This window comes from Stigmatopora nigra, chromosome 23, assembly GCF_051989575.1.
Source record: "Stigmatopora nigra isolate UIUO_SnigA chromosome 23, RoL_Snig_1.1, whole genome shotgun sequence".
In the NCBI taxonomy this organism is placed as follows: domain Eukaryota; kingdom Metazoa; phylum Chordata; class Actinopteri; order Syngnathiformes; family Syngnathidae; genus Stigmatopora; species Stigmatopora nigra.
This window is the reverse complement of record NC_135530.1, coordinates 5,574,993-5,595,596: the sequence shown is the minus strand read 5'-3', so window position 1 is coordinate 5,595,596 and position 20,604 is coordinate 5,574,993. Positions and strand designations below refer to the sequence as shown.

The window sequence follows — 20,604 nt, the reverse complement described above, 5'->3', positions numbered from 1 at the left end:
CGACTATAAGGCACACTTAAAAGTCTTAAATTTTCTCCAAAATAGACACGGCGCCTTTTAATCCAGTGTGCCTTATATATGGAAAAAATATATAATGTGCCATTCATTGTGGGTGCGCCTTATAATGCGATGTGCCTTATAATGTGGTGCATATGGAAAATACGGCATTCAGCTTCTGGAGTCAAGTTTGAAATAGAATAAGGGTGGAAAACAACAAAATCTGTACTGACACTGATCAATGCAAAAAAAATATTGAATAAACAATAGTACTTCAACCAATAGTGGCCTCCACGCAGAATAAAAAAAAAATCCTAAAAAAAGTACTGTATTTTCACGACTTAACACACACACTTAAGTCTTAGATTGTTCTCCAAAATAGACAGGGCGCCTTATATATGGAAAAAATTAAAATGTGCCATTCATTGAGGGTGCGCCTTATAATCCAGTGCGCCTTATAGTCGTGAAAATACGGTACATACCACCAATCATTTCATAGGGCCAAAAACTTTATTCCACTCCCCAAAACAATGACATTTTTTAAAGTTCAGCTGGAAATTGAAATTTGAACAAAGCCCACAAACTCTCACATACCCCAAATATTTTTTTCTCATTACCTAGAAAAGCTGCACTCTCGTCAATAAAAAAAAAACAATGACTAACCCATAATAACCTCATATATAGATCACCAAAAGCATTATCGTTTACCATACAAAATTTTTTACTATAATTTATTTTACATGTTTAAAAATTACACACAAACAAGTTGATTTCTCACAAAAAGAAACAGCCATTTTTACTCACACACACTTGGTCCGCCATCTTCCCCAAACACATGACCTAAGAAGACATTGTAACAAACTTTGGGACGTAAAAGACGGACCAACAAATTGGACAAAAAGCGTCTCCTGTTGGAATTCAAGGAGGATTATATCCTTTCAAGGAGGATTATATCCTTTAATTTATGCAAATATATGCTCACAGAGTAACGAGAGCAGCTTGTTCTTGTAAGACTCGGGCCTGTCTCACGCATTCTCTCACACAAAACACTTTACAAAAAAAAGCTGTTTTCTGCTTCTATTGAAGCCTGTTGCATGTGAACCCGGCTCCCGACTCATTCATTTTCCCAGCGCAGCCACTCGGCGCTGATGTCGTTCTCCAACCTTGGCTTAATCCTTTTACATTAATACACACTTTATTTCCGCTGTGGGAGAGTTTTGTCATTGCCCGGGTCTTGTTCCGCGGTGTGGGGCTGCTCCAGATCAATGGACCCGAGCTATTCTCTTTGGACAAATGATGCATCAAGACCTACTGAGATCAACGGGGGTTCACCATTCTGCTGATTCCCGAGTTCCTCAAACGCCCCCGCTCATGAAAAAAAACCTCCAGAAGACTTTCATTTTAGGAGTTGCTTTTCAAACTATAAAAACAATAATAATAATCGGACATAGGCTTTGTCATCATCATTGACTCGACAAAAGCTTAAGTGTCATCATACCCAGAAACAGTGTATGACGAAATTGGTAGTACTTCTCCATTAGGTGCGTTTTTTTGTCGGCAAAAGACCCAAATAAGTGATAATTTCGGACTCGTAATTTGGCATTCTGCCGTTATGGATACATCGCATCACCCCTGGAGCGGATCACTTACCTCTCACTGTCTTTCACTTACCTTCAGTCAACCAGTAGGAGGCAGATCACCATATTTCATTTCATATTACCTCACCCCAAAGGTATTACACAGAAGGGATTGTGTGTCGTGTTACCGCAAGTTTAGAGTCCTGATGGATGTGGGAAAAAAACTGTCCTTAAGCCTATTTCTCCGTACTTTGTGAGGCCTTATATCGTGGGTGGTATGGGTCCCCGACAATGTTCTTCCAACTAGGCTGCCAAAATTACTTAAGTAATAAATTGACAACTTTTTCAACCGTACTGATTGATAGATCATTTTTGGACATTGAAATTTGTACAAATCGTCTGCAATTATTGATTTAAAATGAGCAAACATAGGAAAAAAAATTACATAGAACTAACAATAAGCCCATTTTTTTTCCTTTGTATATTAGTCACTAATTCTAATAATTAGTGCAAAGAATGAGTAAATTAGCAAAATGTTTATTAAAAGAATTTTCCTTTTACATTATGAACAATATATTATGAACAATAGAATAACATAAGAACATAAATAAAGTATGTGCAATTTTAACAACACTTTTACACCGTTAAACATATATTTAAGTGTGTTGTACATAAAACTGATCACAGAAATAGTAACAATGTGTTGCTTTCATGTTGTCTACACGTACTAAAACACTGCGCCCCTAGCAGATAATACAAGAACTACACATTTTAAAGAAAATTCATTTGTTTTTTTATTCAAAGCAGTTTTCTTCCCTGGGCCGTACCAAACCACCAGACGGGCCGGATCCGCCCCGCGGGCCGTATGTTTGACACCACCAGACCAGACTCTAATCTATTGGACGTTTATTTCTGTCAATGGCCACTGATTGGATGTATATACACGCAGACGCATGAAAATCCCCCTCGAGTCCCATAATCGAGACGCCCCTCATTGAAGGCGGTGGGTGGCGCTTGCTTCACCCCCGCGTGCGTGGCGTGGCGTCGCGTCGGTCGCGTCGGTTCACAGTCGAGCAGACGGTTCTCCATCCAAACACACCCCGAACCGAGCCGCACGATGACCTGTTATCTTGATTCTTTTTAGCAACCCTCCCTAACCACCCTCCGACTCCAAAATCTCACCCTCCCTTGCACCAAAAGAAGAAAAAAAACGCGAAGCAACGTCGTGTGTCATTTCTTCAGCGGGGGGATGATGGAGAAGCATCCAGTCCGCGGAGCTTTCTACCGGCTGATGATCATCACCGTCACGGGTAAGAAATTCAAGATTCCTCGCTGATTTTCTGTTTTATTCTGAAATTATGGATCAAACTTTTGAGACAGTATGTGTGTTTTTTTTTATGGTCGAGGCATTTTGAGTGGACACATGTTGAAGAGTGAGTGACCGTAGTAGTGATATCGTGCAGTCTGCAGCGCTTACGTATTATTTATTATATATATTTTTTAAATGAGCGTGTTTTGCATGCAAACGAGACGGAATGGGTGGCTGCCATAGAATTCCAAAGCTTTACATCTTAACATTTTGTCACTCTTTGGGTTCTACTTGGACTTGTTTTGTACTAATTTTCTTTGATTGATGGCTCCATTTAAAACATTTTTTTTGGTCAAAAACAATCTATATTTATAAAAGATACCAATTCAAAATATATGGGGTATTTCTACCTTAAGGGATATCGCCTCAGTTTTATTTAGAGTTCAATTTGTATCACAGAAACCAAAAAAAATAGGGAGATTTTGGGGGATATAATAAAAAATTTAGTGTCAATGATGACGATAGTCCAATTCCTTTAGATAGGGAGGGTCTGCCCACACTGCCAACCCCCCCAGTCTATCACTGTTGACATAGTTTAAATAAATCTTCAATTTCATATCGATGACAAATTCTGCTCTGGTTCAATTCATTACAAACATATTTGATTGATTAAACACAATATTTAATTATATAGGGAACCTTTTTGGCAAAGAGAGCCACAAACAATTCATATTTTCCAATGTTATATCTTGTGAGCCATACTACAAATATAAAACTCAAAATACATACATGTAAACGAGTGCCTTTTCAATTATTTTTTTTGTAATTTCACCACTGTTAAAGTGAAAAAAAAAATGAATATTTTTTAAAAGATTCTTAAGCTGTTGCCAATTAATGAGAAGATGCATTCCAGAAGAGTCTACAGCAAAAAAAAAGAAGATTAAAGCAGTTCTAGATGTAATATTTTAGCTCCCAGGTTAGCAAAAAGCCAGATGCACCCATCAAAAGAGCCACATATGGCTCCCGAGCCATAGGTTCCCTACTTCTGACCTTAAGCAATGCAAATATAAAGAATTTTTCATCATTTTTAAATGTACGGTTGAAAAATGTCTCTCAATTTGGAGAAAAATCAGAGTTCGGGTTAAAAGATGACAATTTTTATCCATCATTTGTTTAATTTGATTAGATGGCTTCTTAATCTACTGTGTTTTTTTCCCAGTTATCTCTCTAAATACGGTGTATGTCTAAAATAGTACATTGAACTAGTTGTAGAGCGTCATGGTTTTCCCGGCAGCTATATGACTACAATGTTGTCTAACCATCTGCCATACAGAATGCCAAGTAGGCACTCCAAAAAACACTTTCTTGTTGGACTCGTACTCGTGTGAAATAAACGAAACACATACAATAAAAACATGCATTCAAAAATGTCATCTCACAATTGCACTAGTTGTGACCTTATTTGTCCTAGTAACCCTATTTACATACCTTCAGGGAGTTTTGGCTTTTTATATGTTTTATCCAAAACAGTATTTGGAATACCATCAGGTCAATGTCTAGCGGAAGACAAATCAACTCGTTATGGCTCGGTTTATTGTGAATTCAATGTTTAGGAATTTCACCCCCGGTGACATGGACTTATTGCATTTGGCTATTGACGGCTCGCCACCATGGGACAATTGGCGTGATGGACTGGCGCCAATACAGCCAGCGTGATATTGATCACTTCTCGCGGGGGCTGTCAGCCAGCTGCAGTTTACTAGTGTGAATGTGTTTAATGATGTCTAGAATTAAAAGCCTATACTTTATGAGATATGGTGGTTATTTCCATGCTAAAAAGCAGATTATAGCTACGCTAACTTTACCGCCCTCTACTGCTTTAATAAAAACCTTCCGGAAAGGGCAAATAAATCTTGTTAGAAAGATTTCCTAAAGCCTTCTTAACTGTCTGTTTTTTTTTTCTTTGTGATTTTTATCATTAGACAATACCGATTGGTCGGCATGGAGACCAAATGCTGAATTTATTGTAAACAATGGATTGACTCTCATGTCTTGGTATTTTGCTTCAATGTCTTTTGTCTAGTAGATTGAAACATTGTATTCATCAGTTTTTTTCTGTAATCCACTTAGCAGTGTTCTTGTCTGACTTGAAGTTGATTTGAAAAAAAAAGCCAGGCTGGGTCAGAAGGACAGCTGCTGGTTTCTTTGATGGCAGAAAAGATTTGACACAGAAAGATTCATTGTTTGAATGGTCCAAAGTTACCGTATTTTCACGACTATAAGACGCACTTAAAAGTCTTACATTTTCTCCAAAATAGACAGTGCGCCTTATAATACAGTGCGCCTTATATATGGAAAAAAACAGAAAACCAAAAACGAAAAACCACCACTGTGGGATATTAAAAAAACACAAACGCCTGAAGTGAAACAATACTGTTAAATATGCAGATGCCATCTTCGTTTACAAAATCTTCCATGATATAGCTCCTCCCCCACTGCAAGATTTTATACAAAAAAATCCAAAACATCAACAATGGCTGGCTCTAGAGGTGACTGTAAAGTAGTGAGTGCTTCATACCTGGAAGTCAATAGAAATTACCGAATTTTCACGACTATAAAGCGCACTTAAAAGTCTTAAATTTTCTCCAAAATAGACAGTGCGCTTTATAATCCGGTGCGCTTTAAGTGTGGAAAAAGTTTTTAAATATGTCATTCATTGAAGGTGCGCCTTATAATCCGGTGCGCCTTATAGTCATGAAAATACCGTAAGTGGAATCCAACACCGATTGGTGGAAAGTCTTTTGTTTTGAGTCATTGGGGATCTGTGACTAAATGTAAGTTGATTAACGTCCAACCTACCTTAACGCTTGCAAACATGCCAATAGAAATTCACGATTAGGGTCTCACAGATTGACAGACTGGCCCTTTTCCAGTCACCTCCTCTTGGCTGGTCGCCTATTTTTTAAAGTGCCCTCCATCGGGTGGTGGCCAACGACGGGGGGTAGCCATTTTTCCCCCTGAATGAGATGTTTGTTCCACGGGTGAAAAAGTATGACGTCACCAAAACGCTCTTGACCCCATCCATTTTTATTCACCCCAAGCTAGTGGAATTGGATACAACATACTATTTTGGTGCAGTTTGGGGGCGTGACCTCGCTCCTAGAGACTGTTGCGTCTCCACGGTGATGGCCAGAACGGGATCGGGAAGCCGACAGGAAGTCAAAGCCTTCCACGCGCCATCGGAGGCTTGTTGGTTGTCATGGAAACTCCAGTCACTCGGACTGAATTAAATCAGGAACGAAAGAAGGAAAAATATCGGCGATGCGTGCCTTGCTTCTCGCCGGCGCTAAATTAGAAGGAAAATATTTTTCTATGACCAAAGGCGACTGCATTAGGATTCAGCAGCGTTCCTCTCAAAGCATGCAGGATTACTAATCGCACGCACGCAATATTTTCTCAGTTTGTTCCAAGCAGATGGGATTGCTGCATCTCACTGCTCAGACTAGGCCAGCCAGATTAGTCCAACGTATAAATCAGGTGAATATGTGTTGGGGTGAACATGATCAATCCGTGATAGACATTTTGGAGCGACTGAGGGAAATTTCAATGTGGATTTAAAGCACTGGGTGTCAAAGTGGTGGCCCGCGGGCCAAATCGGGCCCGCTGCATCATTTTGTGTGGCCAGAGAAAGTAAATCATGAGTACCAACTCTCTGTTTTAGGATCAAATTAAAATGATAGATATAGATGTATATTATATTTCCTGATTTTGACCCTTTTAAATCAATCATTGCAATTTTTAAACCATTTTTTGATTTGTTTTTAGGGAAAAAAACATCTTGCAAAATCTAGAAATATACATAAGAAGCTAAAATAAACCTTGTTTTAGATCTAGAAAAAACTGAATATTCAGGGTTGTTAATCCAGTTCTTTTAAACAATTTATAAAATAAAAATCCAAATAACCCTTAAATTACAGAATATATATATAGTCCAAGTTTTTCTGTTCCATAGGTTACGATTCCACTGCATATTTCTGGTGAAAATATAAACTCAGAATAAAATGACAATATAAAATGAGACGTATAACAACCAATAAATATAAAAAAAACTAAAATAAACATTTTGTTAGATCGATGAAAAACAGAATATTCAGGGCTTTAATCCATTCATAAAAAATCTAAATATTATATTTAAAATGGTCCAGCCAACGTAAAATCAAGTTGACGTTAAAGCGGCCCGCGAACCAGCCCGAGTCTGTCACCCTTGAGTTCACAGCAAATCATTTGAAAATGTTCAATTCATCTCCTTCCGTGAAAACAAACGAATGTTGAAATGAGTGCCAAAAGTATGTTGAAATGAGGGAGATGATTTGATGTCCATCAGCAAAAAGGGGAAAACTCCATACGAGCCACAAATAATGGGATGTTAATTATATAACTGCTTGAGATGTTTTGCGCATTCATTTTTATAACACTTTCAAAATGTGAATTTGAAATATTTTTCAGGCCAATTAGTGAAAAAAGGCAAATGTGTATATATATATATATATATATATATATATATATATATATATATATATATATATATATATATATATATATATATATATATATATATATATATATATATATATATATATATATATATATATATATATATATATATATATATATATATATATATATATATATATATATATATATATATATATATATATATATATATATATATATATATATATATATATATATATAATATTTATATATCAAATGTCATTTGTCTGTTGCTGTCAATATTTTTCGAAATATAAATCATAATTATAATTTTTTAACTAACTAACCACCACAGCACATACTTTCATTATCAGTTGACATAACAATAACAGCAACATTATTTTTGAAGCTTATTTTTAGGATCTACAAAACACACGTCTGCTCGTTGTCCTATTTGGCCGCAAATCTGGGGGATTAAACCCAAATTGGTGTCAAAACAAGTGCGGCATAAACCTCTGGATTTGTGGAATATTTCCACAGCGGCAGAGGAGATGTGTGTCAGCGTCACTATTTGTCTGGAAGAGAAGAAAGAACGGAACTTTAAAGCAGCACTCGAGGCGTTTAGAGAGATGAAATTGCGGGCTACGCCAAACTTTCATCATGCGTTGTCAGGCTGTCAGAGTATTTATTCATGTCAACTTCTTTTGTGAATCCTCAACTCTCTACAATTGATTTTTCTTTGCTCTTCAAAGTCAAAATTACAATAAGCACATGTGAAGATTGCATTTTACAGTAATCTCTCGAATATTGTGGTTAATGTAGCCCAGAATTGCCGCGATAGACAAAAAAAACGCAAAGTAGGATCACCCCATTATGACTTCCACAATACATGTTTTTCCGTCTATACAAAAATACTAGTACACAAATTCAACAATCTAAAAGAGTATATTTATTAAATATCACAGCTATAAGCATAGCAAAAGTCTATCTAAATATAATCTATATACTGTATTTTCACGACTATAAGGCGCACATAAAAGTCTTAAATTTTCTTCAAAATAGACAGGGCGCCTTATAATCCAGTGCGCTTTATATATGGACCAAAACTAAAATTGTTATCTCGATAAAATAAAATAAATCAGTCGATAGGGTACACCGACACTACTATTTTCCCGTAGATAAAGTATTGTGCAGTGACTGCTGGGCTATGTAGTTCTTTTGTCAATACACCCAATGGTTTGTTGCCTGTAAAATTGACATCATCACAGCTTGACGAAGCATGGCAAGCAGCGTTGGAAAAGTTATGCTAGCTACCCAGCTAGCTACTATTTGCGAATGGAATGTGGCCACCTGGACGAATGTATTAAACTCAGCGTTTTCAATGGACAACTGTTCAATTCGGACACAGAAAACGAGGACTTTGATGGATTTGTGGGTGATGATGACGTGAGTACATTATAAAATGGCTAAATTAAGTACAACCGAACTCAGTTTTGCTTCCGTTGCCTTTTAAAAAACGTGTTTTTAACGTGTGGGTGTCGCGTGTATGTTTTGTATCGCCATGCCTTGCTGCGTCTATAAAAACAATGCGTCCTTTGTGTGTGTAAAATACAGAAATAGCACTCGTTATTGACACTGCGGCTAAAAATACGATGCGCCGTATAGTCGTGAAAATACAGTATATAAAAATGTATGTACTTTGAATACTGTAAATAGTTCCTCTCCACTTGATATATAAAAAAAACAGGTTAATGGTAGTTTTAGTCCATGTCATCGAAGGGGAGCGATGTCTGTGATATTTGAGGGATTACTGTAGACATTTTTGAATAAGACTGTTGCCCATATGTCTACAACATAGCAGAGTGTTACATTACACTCTCCTTGGGTGTATGTACAGGCACATATGTACAGCTGTCCAAATGCATTAGCACCCCACACAGAGCCCCAATATCTCACGCTCTGCACAAGTGATAAGCTTGTCTTTTTGGGTTTTAAATTGCAGCTTTTAATGCTGCCCAGACTGGCTGGAACAATGTACGGTTTGTTTAAAGCTCCACCGTCCTCCACTTAACATAAAGCCTGATCCCATTAACTGGTTCCTTCTCGAGTTGGAGACAGATGAAGAGATGAAGACTAAATGTCCATGTCAGCAGGCCACAAATGGAGCTGTTAAGGGAGAGAATTGTCATTGCTTATAAAAAAAGATGACAGCAATTAAAGGAGTTTCTGGCACCCTTTGAATGCTGGGAAAATTTAAAGTTGCCCCAATTAAAAGAAATCAAGATTCAAGTATAGCGTTCTATACCAAGGGTGTCAGACTAGGTTTGGTTCGCGGGCTGCATTAACGTCAACTCCATTTTATGTGGGCAGGACCATTTTAGATATAATATTTAGATTCTGTTATATAAATGGATTAAAAGAACTGGATCAAAAGCCCTGAATATTCCGTTTTTTTATAGGTCTAAAAAAGATTTATTTTATATATTTTTTCTTAGTAAGAGAAAATAATTTATTTAATAATTGATATTTCATTTCATAAGGAAACCATTTTTAAAAAAATATATTCCATATTAAAGTGGAAAACAGAACATATTTTTGTATATTTTTAGATCTTAAAAAACGATTTTTAAACTAAAAACCACAAGGAAAAATGGATTCAAAAATGTATTTAGCAATTTAAAAAGGGGAAAATTAGGAAATATAATATACATCTATATCTATCATTTTAATTTGATCCTAAAACAGAAAGTCAGTACTCATGATTTACTTTCTCGGGCCACACAAAATGACATGGCGGGCCAGATTTGGCCCCCGGGCCGCCATTTTGACACCAGACCCATTCATTGCCACTGCCACTTTCCACGCCAACAAAAACCTGAAAAAAGTTTTCCCCAGAAACGGTCTAAACGGTCCTCATATGTATCTCTGTGAACCTTCTGGTAAACACTAAGTAATATTAGTCAGATATTTATGTACAGTTGTTCCACAAGGCTCTTTAAAAACTAAATAGGATGACTTGGTATTTGGGCTTCTTTTAATGGGACAAGTCTAAATCAGTGATAAAGGGAAGCCGACAGACGATTCCCTGATTGGAAGGATTTGGGCTAAAATCCGCCCTCAGGAGTTGGGGTAATCCGCTGTACTCTTCTATTGGTTAAATTTCTGCTGAGATAGGCACATTTATCCTGAAAATGATCAGCAATCCCGCTTGCGGCGTCTTCACACAGCTTGAGCTCGTCAGAATCTAGTGGAACATTAAAAAAAACAAAAACAAGTGTTGTAGTTAGTGGAAATCAGGCTAACTTTGTTCCTTTGGGGTTTTTCTACTACATGGCGAACAATGTAGGAAAGCTTTGAGGTTTCCCAACTGCAGGATACCAGCTAAGCCTCAATCTCCAATGGATTGAAAAGAGCTGCCGACTCTCCATCTGTCCAGACTTTTCAGATCATCCTTTAAGGAAAATCGCAGTGGATGGAATCATCTCATATTGATATTCTTTGTCATTTTAAAACACGCCTAAATTTAGCTTAGAGGGGGAAAAAGCAGAATAAGGTGAACTTGATCCTATGGTAATAGTGTAACATTAAGAATAAAAGACAACACTGATCCATTTCAAAGTAAATCAGCCATCTTTTCTTATATGGGCCATTTGAGATAACGTCCAAAGCTTTGATGCTAACCAAACGGTAGGTCATGCATACATTAATGAGGAGAAATAGCAGTAAGATTAGTGAATGAGAGACCAATAAAAGAAGTAGCCGTGGGCTCACAGCATCACTAATTGCCTTATTATCATGCCACTGTAATATATTCTTTGCGGCACTCAAAACAATTAGGCCAATTATCACTTGTTGTTCCAGGTTGGACCTTGAAAATCCTGGTGATTCAAGGATGGAATTTGCTGTGTATTTTTTTTCTTAACTACCGTATTTTCACGACTATAAGGCGCACCACATTATAAGGCGCACCCTCAATGAATGACATTTTTTCCATATATAAGGCGCACTGTATTATACGGCGCACTGTATTATAAGGCGCACTGTATTATAAGGCGCACTGTATTATAAGGCGCACTGTCTATTTTGGAGAAAATTTAAGACTTTTGAGTGCACCTTATAGTCGTGAAAATACGGTAATTGCTATTGACTTCCAGATATGAAGCACTCACTACACAGTCACCTCTAGAGCCAGCCATTGTTGATGTTTTGCATTTTTTTTGTATAAAATCTTGCAGTGGGGGAGGAGCTATATGATGGAAGATGTTGTAAACTAAGATGGGATCTGCATATTTAACAGTATTGTCTCAGTTCAGGCGTTTGTGTTTTTTTAATATCCGACAGTGGTGGTTTTTCATTTTTGTTTTTCTGTTTTTTTTCCATATATAAGGCGCACTGGATTATAAGGTGCACTGTCTATTTTGGAGAAAATTTAAGACTTTTAAGTGCGCCTTATAGTCGTGAAAATATGGTAATAATAAGAAGTTTGGAAGAGTTTTCCCCTATTGAAAGAGCTGAAAGAACTGAAAGAGCTCTGTGGAGTCCCTCCAAAGCTCTTTCAGCAATAGACTGCTACACCCTCATTGCAGGAAGGAGCGCTTCCGCAGATCCTTCCTCCCATCAGCCGTCAGGCTCTTTAACTCAAAAAAGGCTGTGGGTTAGGACCTCCCGAATTTCGGATACAGTGTAGATGTGCTTGTATATATATGTATGTGTATGTATATATATATCTCACCAACACAGTTACCTATTTATATATTTATTCATGTATTTATTTATTAACTTACTATTAAGTACCCATTTGTGTATAATGCCTTTTCTATTCCTGCATCCTCACCCTCTTCCTATTGCAACAAAGAAATTTCCCGATTACGGGATGAATAAAGTTATCCAATCCAATCCAATTTCCATTTATCATCTTCCATCTCATTGCAGTAAACAATAGGATTACGCTGACTTCATGTCGTGGTTTTGTCGACCTAAATATGACGCTGGTGAAAGTGAAAAGAGCAACAAAAAAAACATGCACTGCCGTTTTAGTCCCCTCATTTTTGATTTATTCATATGAAAACCCGGTTACATTATTTAACTAGCTGTAATCATGAGTTTGTTTTGCTTTTCTGGTTGTGTTTTTCTGTCATTTTCATCCCATGACTCATCTCATTCGCAGACAAACTCGTATTCTTTCCGACTGATTTAATGAGGTGGCCCCGGGTATTCCACTTGGATGCTACTTCTATTCACTTCATCTTTCTTTCTTATTTCTTTATTCTTTAACTATGGCATGACATATTTGATGAATATTGTACATACGCTTCCTAGTCCAAATAATGGAGATAACCATGAGCTATTTTCTGTCCTTTCCAATGCAGTGGCAACAGTTGAACCTCTGGCCCGAAATTTGAAGAAACTCCAAGAAGATATCGACTGGTCGTATACAGGTATGTGTACGGTCGAGTCAATAAATGCAACATGACTAGAGCTGCAACGATCAAATGAATCAACAACAATTTTAATAGTTAAGTCACGGGTGTCCAAGTGGCGACCCATGGGCCAAAACTGGCCCGCCACATCATTTTGTTTGGCCTGGGAAAGTAAATTGTGAGTGCCGACTTTCTGTTTTAGGATCAAATTCAAATGAAGAGTATAGATGTATATTAGATTATTTGATTTTCCCTCTTTTAAATCAATAATTGTCATTTTTAATCATTTTTTTCTGTCTTTTTAGTTCATAAATCCTTTTGTAAGATCTAAAAATATATTTAAAAAAACTCGGTGCTCAGAGACAACAACAAAAAATAGTCACCCTTGAGTGTTAATTGCAGGCCAAGTCAAACTGTGAAAAAGTGCCACATTTAGACTGGTCAATATAGTACTGTTATTTACTATTTATTTTTTTAATGAAACCTGATCAGTCACTACCATTCATCTCAATTCAAATGGATTTGACTTCCATCCCCATCAATGCCAGTAAATATGTTCAAATTCAAATGAAAAGTATAGTTGTATATTAAATTTCCTGATTTTCCACCTTTTAAATCAAAAATCGTCATTTTTTAAATCCATTTTTTCAGTGTTTTAAGTTCAAAAATCACTTTATAAAATCAAAAAAAATATTTAAAAAAGCTAAAATAAACATAGTTTTAGATCAATAACAAAACTGAATATTCAGGTCTTTTAATCCAGTTCTTCTAATTCATTTATTAAAAAAAAATCTAAATATCGTATCTAATTCATTGTTTTTCAAGACATTCCTCTTTAAAATGTTTCTTTTTTTTAATCAATTTTACGCAATTGGCATTAACTGATTCAAATCTGAATGGAGGATACTTATGATTGGGATTCTGAGATGTGATTTTCCAGATGAAACACACACTCAAACGGGCGCACACAAAACCTGCAACGGTTAAGAAAAACCTGCGAGACAAACCCTCCGTATGTCAGTTTGGAGATCACTTGATCCGTCGGAATTACCGTCTCTGTCAACATGTCCCATCGGAGAGCCTTGATCTACCCGGGGCCATATGCTCGCTCACATGACTGCCGCTAACTCAGCACAGATCCCCCGCTGCGCTAAGCCGGCCAGAAACAAGAGTGGTCCGAGACAGACCAATAACAGTCACTGTCCCAGTGGGGGAGATGATGGCCTCTTGTTGGCAAAGGAGTCATCTGTCTGCGGGGGTCATTGCTGGGCTAATAGATGGCTAGTAAACGTATTAAGCCCTCGCAGTCTTGCAGCCATAACTTTGCCCATTCGCCAACCAAGTCAGGCCTTATCATACATGCATGGTGCGACCTGTCGCATCAATCCTTGTCACTCTTTCACTTAAGATAGTATACATTGGAAGAGGATGTGTCCCTTTAAAAAGGTACAATGTAATCCCCATTCAAGCTGGAACTATTTTTATCCCTTCCTGTACCACAAACATGAAATGGCTTAGATCAGATATGGGTAAACTATGGCCCGCGGGCCACATCCGGCCCACTAAGCCTTTTAATCCGGCCCGCCGACGTTGTCCAAATATGTATATATATATATATATTTTTTTTTTTTCCCAAGATGGCGCCGTCACGAGGAAGCCAGTGGCAGTAGCTCTGTCCACTCTTATTTATTTTTCGTGTTTTACAGCCCTTTATGTTTTTTTAAATTACATTTTAATATTTCTGAATACATTTCTTTTTACTTTGCTTTGTACTTTATACTTTTTACTTTAATGATGAGTGATGAGTATGTTAATACTTTAGTCCTTTTTTTCTGTTTATGTTTTATATGTACTGTTAACGGATGCACTTTTTTATATGTATCCTATCTTGTGCTGACCCGGCCCATTTGTCAAATTTTTAAAGTTTTACAGCCTTTCTATTTTTTTAAATGACATTTTAATATTTCTTAATACATTCCTTTTTACTTTGCTTTGTACTTTATACTTTTGACTTGAATGATAAGTGATGAGTATGTTAATACTTTAGTCCTTTTTTTCTGTTTATGTTTCATATGTACTGTTAACGGATGCACTTTTTTATATGTATCGTATCTTGTGCTAACCCGACCCATCTGTCAAATTCTTAAAGTCAATATGGCCCCCGGGCACAAAAGTTTGCCCACCCCTGGCTTAGATTTAAAACTGGATGGATTTCCCTCCATTTCCGTTCCTTAAAGACAACTGGTGAATGTTTCTGATGTAGGAGTTTATTCCTAATTCATTTGGTAGCTATAAAAAGAGTTTACTTGTAAATAATTGACCAAATGCTTGCTCAAGCACGATTTCCATCTATCATTTCCTCCAGACTCATTTTTTTTCCCTCATTTCACAGATGATTTTCTTCCCTGTGTCAAATTTTTCAAATCAGTTCTGAGACACACGCTTATTCTCTTTGTGGAAGAAAAACAAGATTTACATTCACATCTTCTTCTACAATTTATAATCATATTTTGCTGCAGGTTTATTGCTTCTGATTTCTCTAAATGTACTCTGTGAAATTGCATAATTTTGAGTGTGAGTAGTGAAAGAGGTTAGACCATGTCTTGAAATTAGTGTCGGTTTGCGGGCCGCATTAACGTCAATGGTTTCATGTGGGCCGGACCATTTTAGATATAATATTTAAAAAAAAATTTAATAAATGGATTAAAAGAACTGGATTCAGAGCCCTGAATAGTCAGTTTTTTTATAGTTATAAAACAATGTTCATTTTAGCTTTTTTATGTATATAGTTTTAGATTTTACAAAATAATTTCTGAACTAAAAACACGGAAATAATGGATAAAAAATTATAATTATCGATTTAAAAAGGGGAAAATCAGGAAATTTAATATACATCTATACTCATTTTAATTTGATCCGAAAACAGAAAGTCGGCACTCATGTTTTACTGTCTCGGGCCGCACAAAATGACGCGGCGGGCCAGATTTAGCCCCCAGGCCGCCACTTTGACACCGTGAGCTAAATGGTGCTGTTTTTTGACTGTTGCGAGTATTTATGAGAGTTCAAAAGCACTAAAAACACACAGAAGTCTCCACTGCTTCGCCACTCTTCTGTTTTGAATGGAATTACCGTAATGATTGGACTAAGCAGGGCAGACTATTTTAAGCATCCGCTCATTTGACCACGAAAGCGCCAACGTCTGCTGACTTGCCTGCAGTCGGTAACTAGAGACTCTCCTGCCATATGCATGATGGTCTGTGTGTGTGTGTGTGTGTGTGTGTGTCGTGGACACAATCGGGTCTTTCTATGTTCGTCGCTGAGCCGTGAGTAAAAACATTACCATGTGAAAGAAGTGCACTTTTTTTAAATGGCTCAGAGAAAAGGAGCTTCTTGATAAAATGAAAGGAAATATGTGGAAAAGGTGGTGAGAAAATGACAGGCGGTCTATAGGAGGGGATGATGTGCCAAATACAATACCGTATTTTCACGACTATAAGGTGCACTTAAAAGTCTTAAATTTTCTCCAAAATAGACATTGTGCCTTATAATCCAGTGCGCCTTATATATGGAAAAAACAGAAAACCAAAAACCACCACTGTCGGATATTAATACAACACAAACGCCTAAACTGAAACAATACTATTAAATATGCAGATGCCATCTTAGTTTACAAAGGATTCCATGATATAGCTCCTCCCCCACTGCAAGATTTTATACAAAAAAATCCAAAACATCAACAATGGCTGGCTCTAGAGGTGACTGTAAAGTAGTGAGTGCTTCATACCTGGAAGTCAATAGCAATTACCGTATTTTCATGACTATAAGGCGCACTTAAAAGTTTTACATTTTCTCCAAAATAGACAGTGCGCCTTATAATACAGTGCGCCTTATATATGGAAAAATGTCATTCATTGAGGGTGCGCCTTACAATGTGGTGCACCTTACAGTCCTGAAAATATGGTAGATTCAGTCAAATACAATAGATTCAAGGTTAGACTCAAATTTTATGTTGAAAATGATTTTTTTTTGGAACAAACTTGCATTTCTTGTCTGTCCTGGTCCCGGGTGGCCTTGGTTTTCCTTCTGCCTGGAGGATACCTATGGGGTCCCATCTGTCGTGCTCGCATGCAATGTGCACTCTGATTACTCTGGCAAAGCATTCTAGTACGGCAATATCTCATCTAATAAAATGGCATCTTTTACTTGATACTGCATTTTGTGACAAAAATGCTTCTGTATTTATTTGAGTCTTAATTATGTTGGATATTGAAAAAACGTTAAATCCATTTTTAATTGAAAACGGCTCTCCTGTAATAGAATTAAAGTAGAATGGAAGACAAAAAATTAACATATTTGTTCAATTATGATAAATGGTGGGACGAACATTTGTAATTGTTGGAATATTAGCAAAAAAATGCATTTTTGGTGGTGGTTTTTTTGGCCCTTGGGGCTAAATGGTTAGTCCAGACAAGGACAAACTATGGCCCGCGGGCCACATCCGGCCCGCGAGGCGTTTTAACCCGGCCCACCGACGTTGTCCAAATACGTTTTTTTTCTCCCCCAAGATGGTGCCATCGTGCGGAAGCCAGTGGCAGTAGCTCTATCCACTCTTATTTGTTTTTCGTGTTTCAAAGCCCCTCCCTCTATCTTTTTTAAAATTACATTTTGATATTTCTTAATACATTCCTTTTTACTTTGTACTTTATACTTTTGACTTTAATAATGAGTGATGAGTATGTTAATACTTAGTCCTTTTTTTATGTTTATGTTTCATATGTACTGTTAACGGATGCACTTTTTTATGTGTATCGTATCTTGTGGTGACCTGGCCCATCTGTCAAATTTCTAAAGTCAATGTGTACCCCGGGCCGAAAAGTTTGCCCACCCTGGCCTCACCGTACAAATTACAATTATTGATTTAAAAGGGGGAAAACAGGAAATATAATATACATCTATAATCTTCATTTTAATTTGATCCTAAAACAGAAAATCAGCATTCATGATTTACTTTCTCGGAACACACAAAATGAGGTGGCGGGCCAGATTTGGCCCACGGGCCGCCACTTCGACACCTGTGATTTAGATGAAACTCTGAGCAGGTCAATTTGGGTCAGATCTGTTTAATGTAGTGAAAACAGTCCCTAAATTGGTCAGATTGTAGATGTACTGATGCGAAGTGATGTACTGACCTCAGAGCAGCGTTCACAGCTGGAGCCGCCGAATGCTCCACTTTTAATTAGTTTTTAAATGCAAGTTGCAACTAGGACAGTTGGTGGTGAATGGACTGGATCTCTATCAGCAACCTTAAAAAAAAATAGAAAAAAGAGCTGCTCTCTTTTCTCCGTTCATCTGCACGCACATGTTGGCAACTCCTAGTCACCAAATATACTCCAGGCTGGCCTTTCTTCTGCTCTAGTTGTTAAGCATTCGACTGAGGGCTGCACCCGCAGCCTTGTTTCAGACGTTTAATAACGTTGTCTTCTTGCTTTTTTCGGTTTGTACCTACTGAGACAAGTTGGCAGGTTTTATCCTTCATTAGTGCAGCATTTTTTTTAAAAATGAGCAAGTCATGGCCTCCTGAGACTTTGACATATTTTCATGTCTAGACAGAGAAGGCTTCGTCTAGAATCTAGATCAAGGGTGTCAGACTCGGGTTGGTTCGCGGGCCGCATTTAGCGTCAATTCGGTTTCATGTGGGTTGGACCATTTTAGATATAATATTTAGATTTTTTTGTATTGGATTAAAAGCCAAAATAGTCCGTTTTTTTATTAGATCTAAAGCAATGTTTATTTGAGCTTTTTTTTCTTTGAATGCAAAATTTCTTTTGATTATCTTTCATTTCAAATGGATTTTTTAAAAATTATGTTCAATATTAAAGTGGAAATGGAACAAATATGTACATCTATACTCTTCATTTGGATTTGATCTTAAAACAGATTGTCGGCACTCATTCTTTCATACATTCTTGGGCCACACAAAATGATGCGCCGAACCAGATTTTGCCCCCAGGCCCGCACTTTGACACCTAAGGTTTATATCAAGGGTGTCAAACTCGGGTTGGCCGCTTTAACGTCAACTTGCTTCCACGTGGCCCGGACCATTTTAGATATAATATTTAGATTTTTAAAATTTTTATAAATGGATTAAAAGATCTGGATCAAAAGCCCTGAATATTCCATTTTTATAGATCTAAAACAATGTTTATTTTAGCTTTTTTTTATATATATATTTTTAGATTTTACAAAATAATATTTGAACTAAAAACACAGAAAAAATGCATCAAAAATTTACAATTATTGATTTAAAAGGGGGTAAAATCAGTAAATATAATATACATATATACTCTTCATTTGAATTTGATCCTAAAACAGAAAGTAGCCACTCATGATTGACTTTCCCGGGCCACAAAAAAATGATACGGCGGGCCAGATTTGGCCCGCGGACCGACACTTTGACCCAATTGGTGTATATCATCCCATTTCATCTGCTCATTGCAATAAGGAAAGAATAAAATCATACCAAAAATCTCTTCAGTCTCTAAATCACATGTTAAGTTATTCAAATGCAGTGATGACTAATTCAAAGTGTAAAAAAAATGTGCACATAAAATGGGGTTACACTCCCCACCATTCGACGATTCCTATTTGAAAGTTTCATCGTCGGGTTAAACAGCTTCAGTTGCGCCGCTCGGCTTTGAATATTTGATCAGTATCGGGCTATTTTTCACACTGGCTAAGGCAAACAGAAACAGACAGCCTCCCTTCTCCAAACCATTTCAGGCCTACATTATTTAAATCAGGGTTAGGGAACCTATGGCTTGGGAGCCATATGTGGCTCTTGTGATGGGTGTATATGGCTCTCTGCCTTTTTAAATCATAGTTTTTCTTCATTAGACTCTTCTGCATGCATTCACTCATTGATTAGCAACAGTGAAATCATGTTTTTAAAAGAATTCAGACTTTTTTTTACTTTAAAAGTGGTGAAATGACAAAAAAAATCACACATTTTCATGTGTTTTGACTTTTAAATTCGTAGCATGGCTCTCAAGGATTAATATTTTAAAAAAATTGAATTGTTTATGGCTCTTTCCATCAAAAAAGTTCCCGACCCCTTGTTGTTAAAGGGGATATCATCATGTTTTATTGTGTTTTTTTAAAGTGCTTGTGCATGTTTATTAGTGCTTGTTTTGCATGTTTTTTAAATACCAGTGGCACAGTAGTTAGTGTCTAGTATGTCTGCCTCACAGTTCTGAAATTGAGGGTTCAATTCTCGGTGGGTTCAGATCTTCTAGTGTGGAGTTTGTATGTAGTTTTTATCCCACAACACCAAAAACATAGCCTAATTGTATGCTAAAGTGTCCTTAAGTATAAGTGAGAGTGTGAATAGCCTCATTGTGTTCTGCCATTGGCTGGCAATCAATTCAGGTTATCTCCCACATAATGCCCATAGTTGGTGGGAATAGGCTATAGCACCCCCGCAACCCTTGTAAGGATAAGTGGTGTGGTTCATTTGGGTATTTTAATTCAGTTTTTAAGCTGTTATGGTATGTTTAGTTGCTTTTTGCGATATTTATCAGTGGCTACATCTAGTTAATGTTTGTTCTGGAATATTTTTTACTTTTAAATTCTGAGTATGGCTTTCAAGGAATAATGTTTGAAAATATGAATTGTTTATGGCTCTCTTCGTCAAAAAGGTGAACTGACCCCTGATTTAAGTTAATGACATGCGTGTATTTGAGAGCAAAAGAATTTGATGAATTCTGTGAGGTGTGTTTGTTACTTCTATTGGATTTCCACAGTTTTTCTC

At 37.0% G+C, this 20,604-nt stretch overlaps 1 protein-coding gene across 2 annotated transcripts in view; it reads left to right on the top strand.

The window, feature by feature from the left end:
* Nucleotides 1-2,597: 2,597 nt before the first annotated feature.
* Nucleotides 2,598-20,604, top strand: part of ptprz1b (protein tyrosine phosphatase receptor type Z1b) — a 34,610-nt gene continuing 16,603 nt past the window's right edge. For both annotated transcript variants that reach the window (XM_077709749.1, XM_077709748.1), the window contains exons 1-2: nt 2,598-2,884; nt 12,747-12,815. In XM_077709749.1, the coding sequence (XP_077565875.1) occupies nt 2,824-2,884; nt 12,747-12,815 (130 nt within the window). In that variant the 5' untranslated portion in view covers nt 2,598-2,823. The remainder of the gene's footprint in view (nt 2,885-12,746; nt 12,816-20,604) is intronic.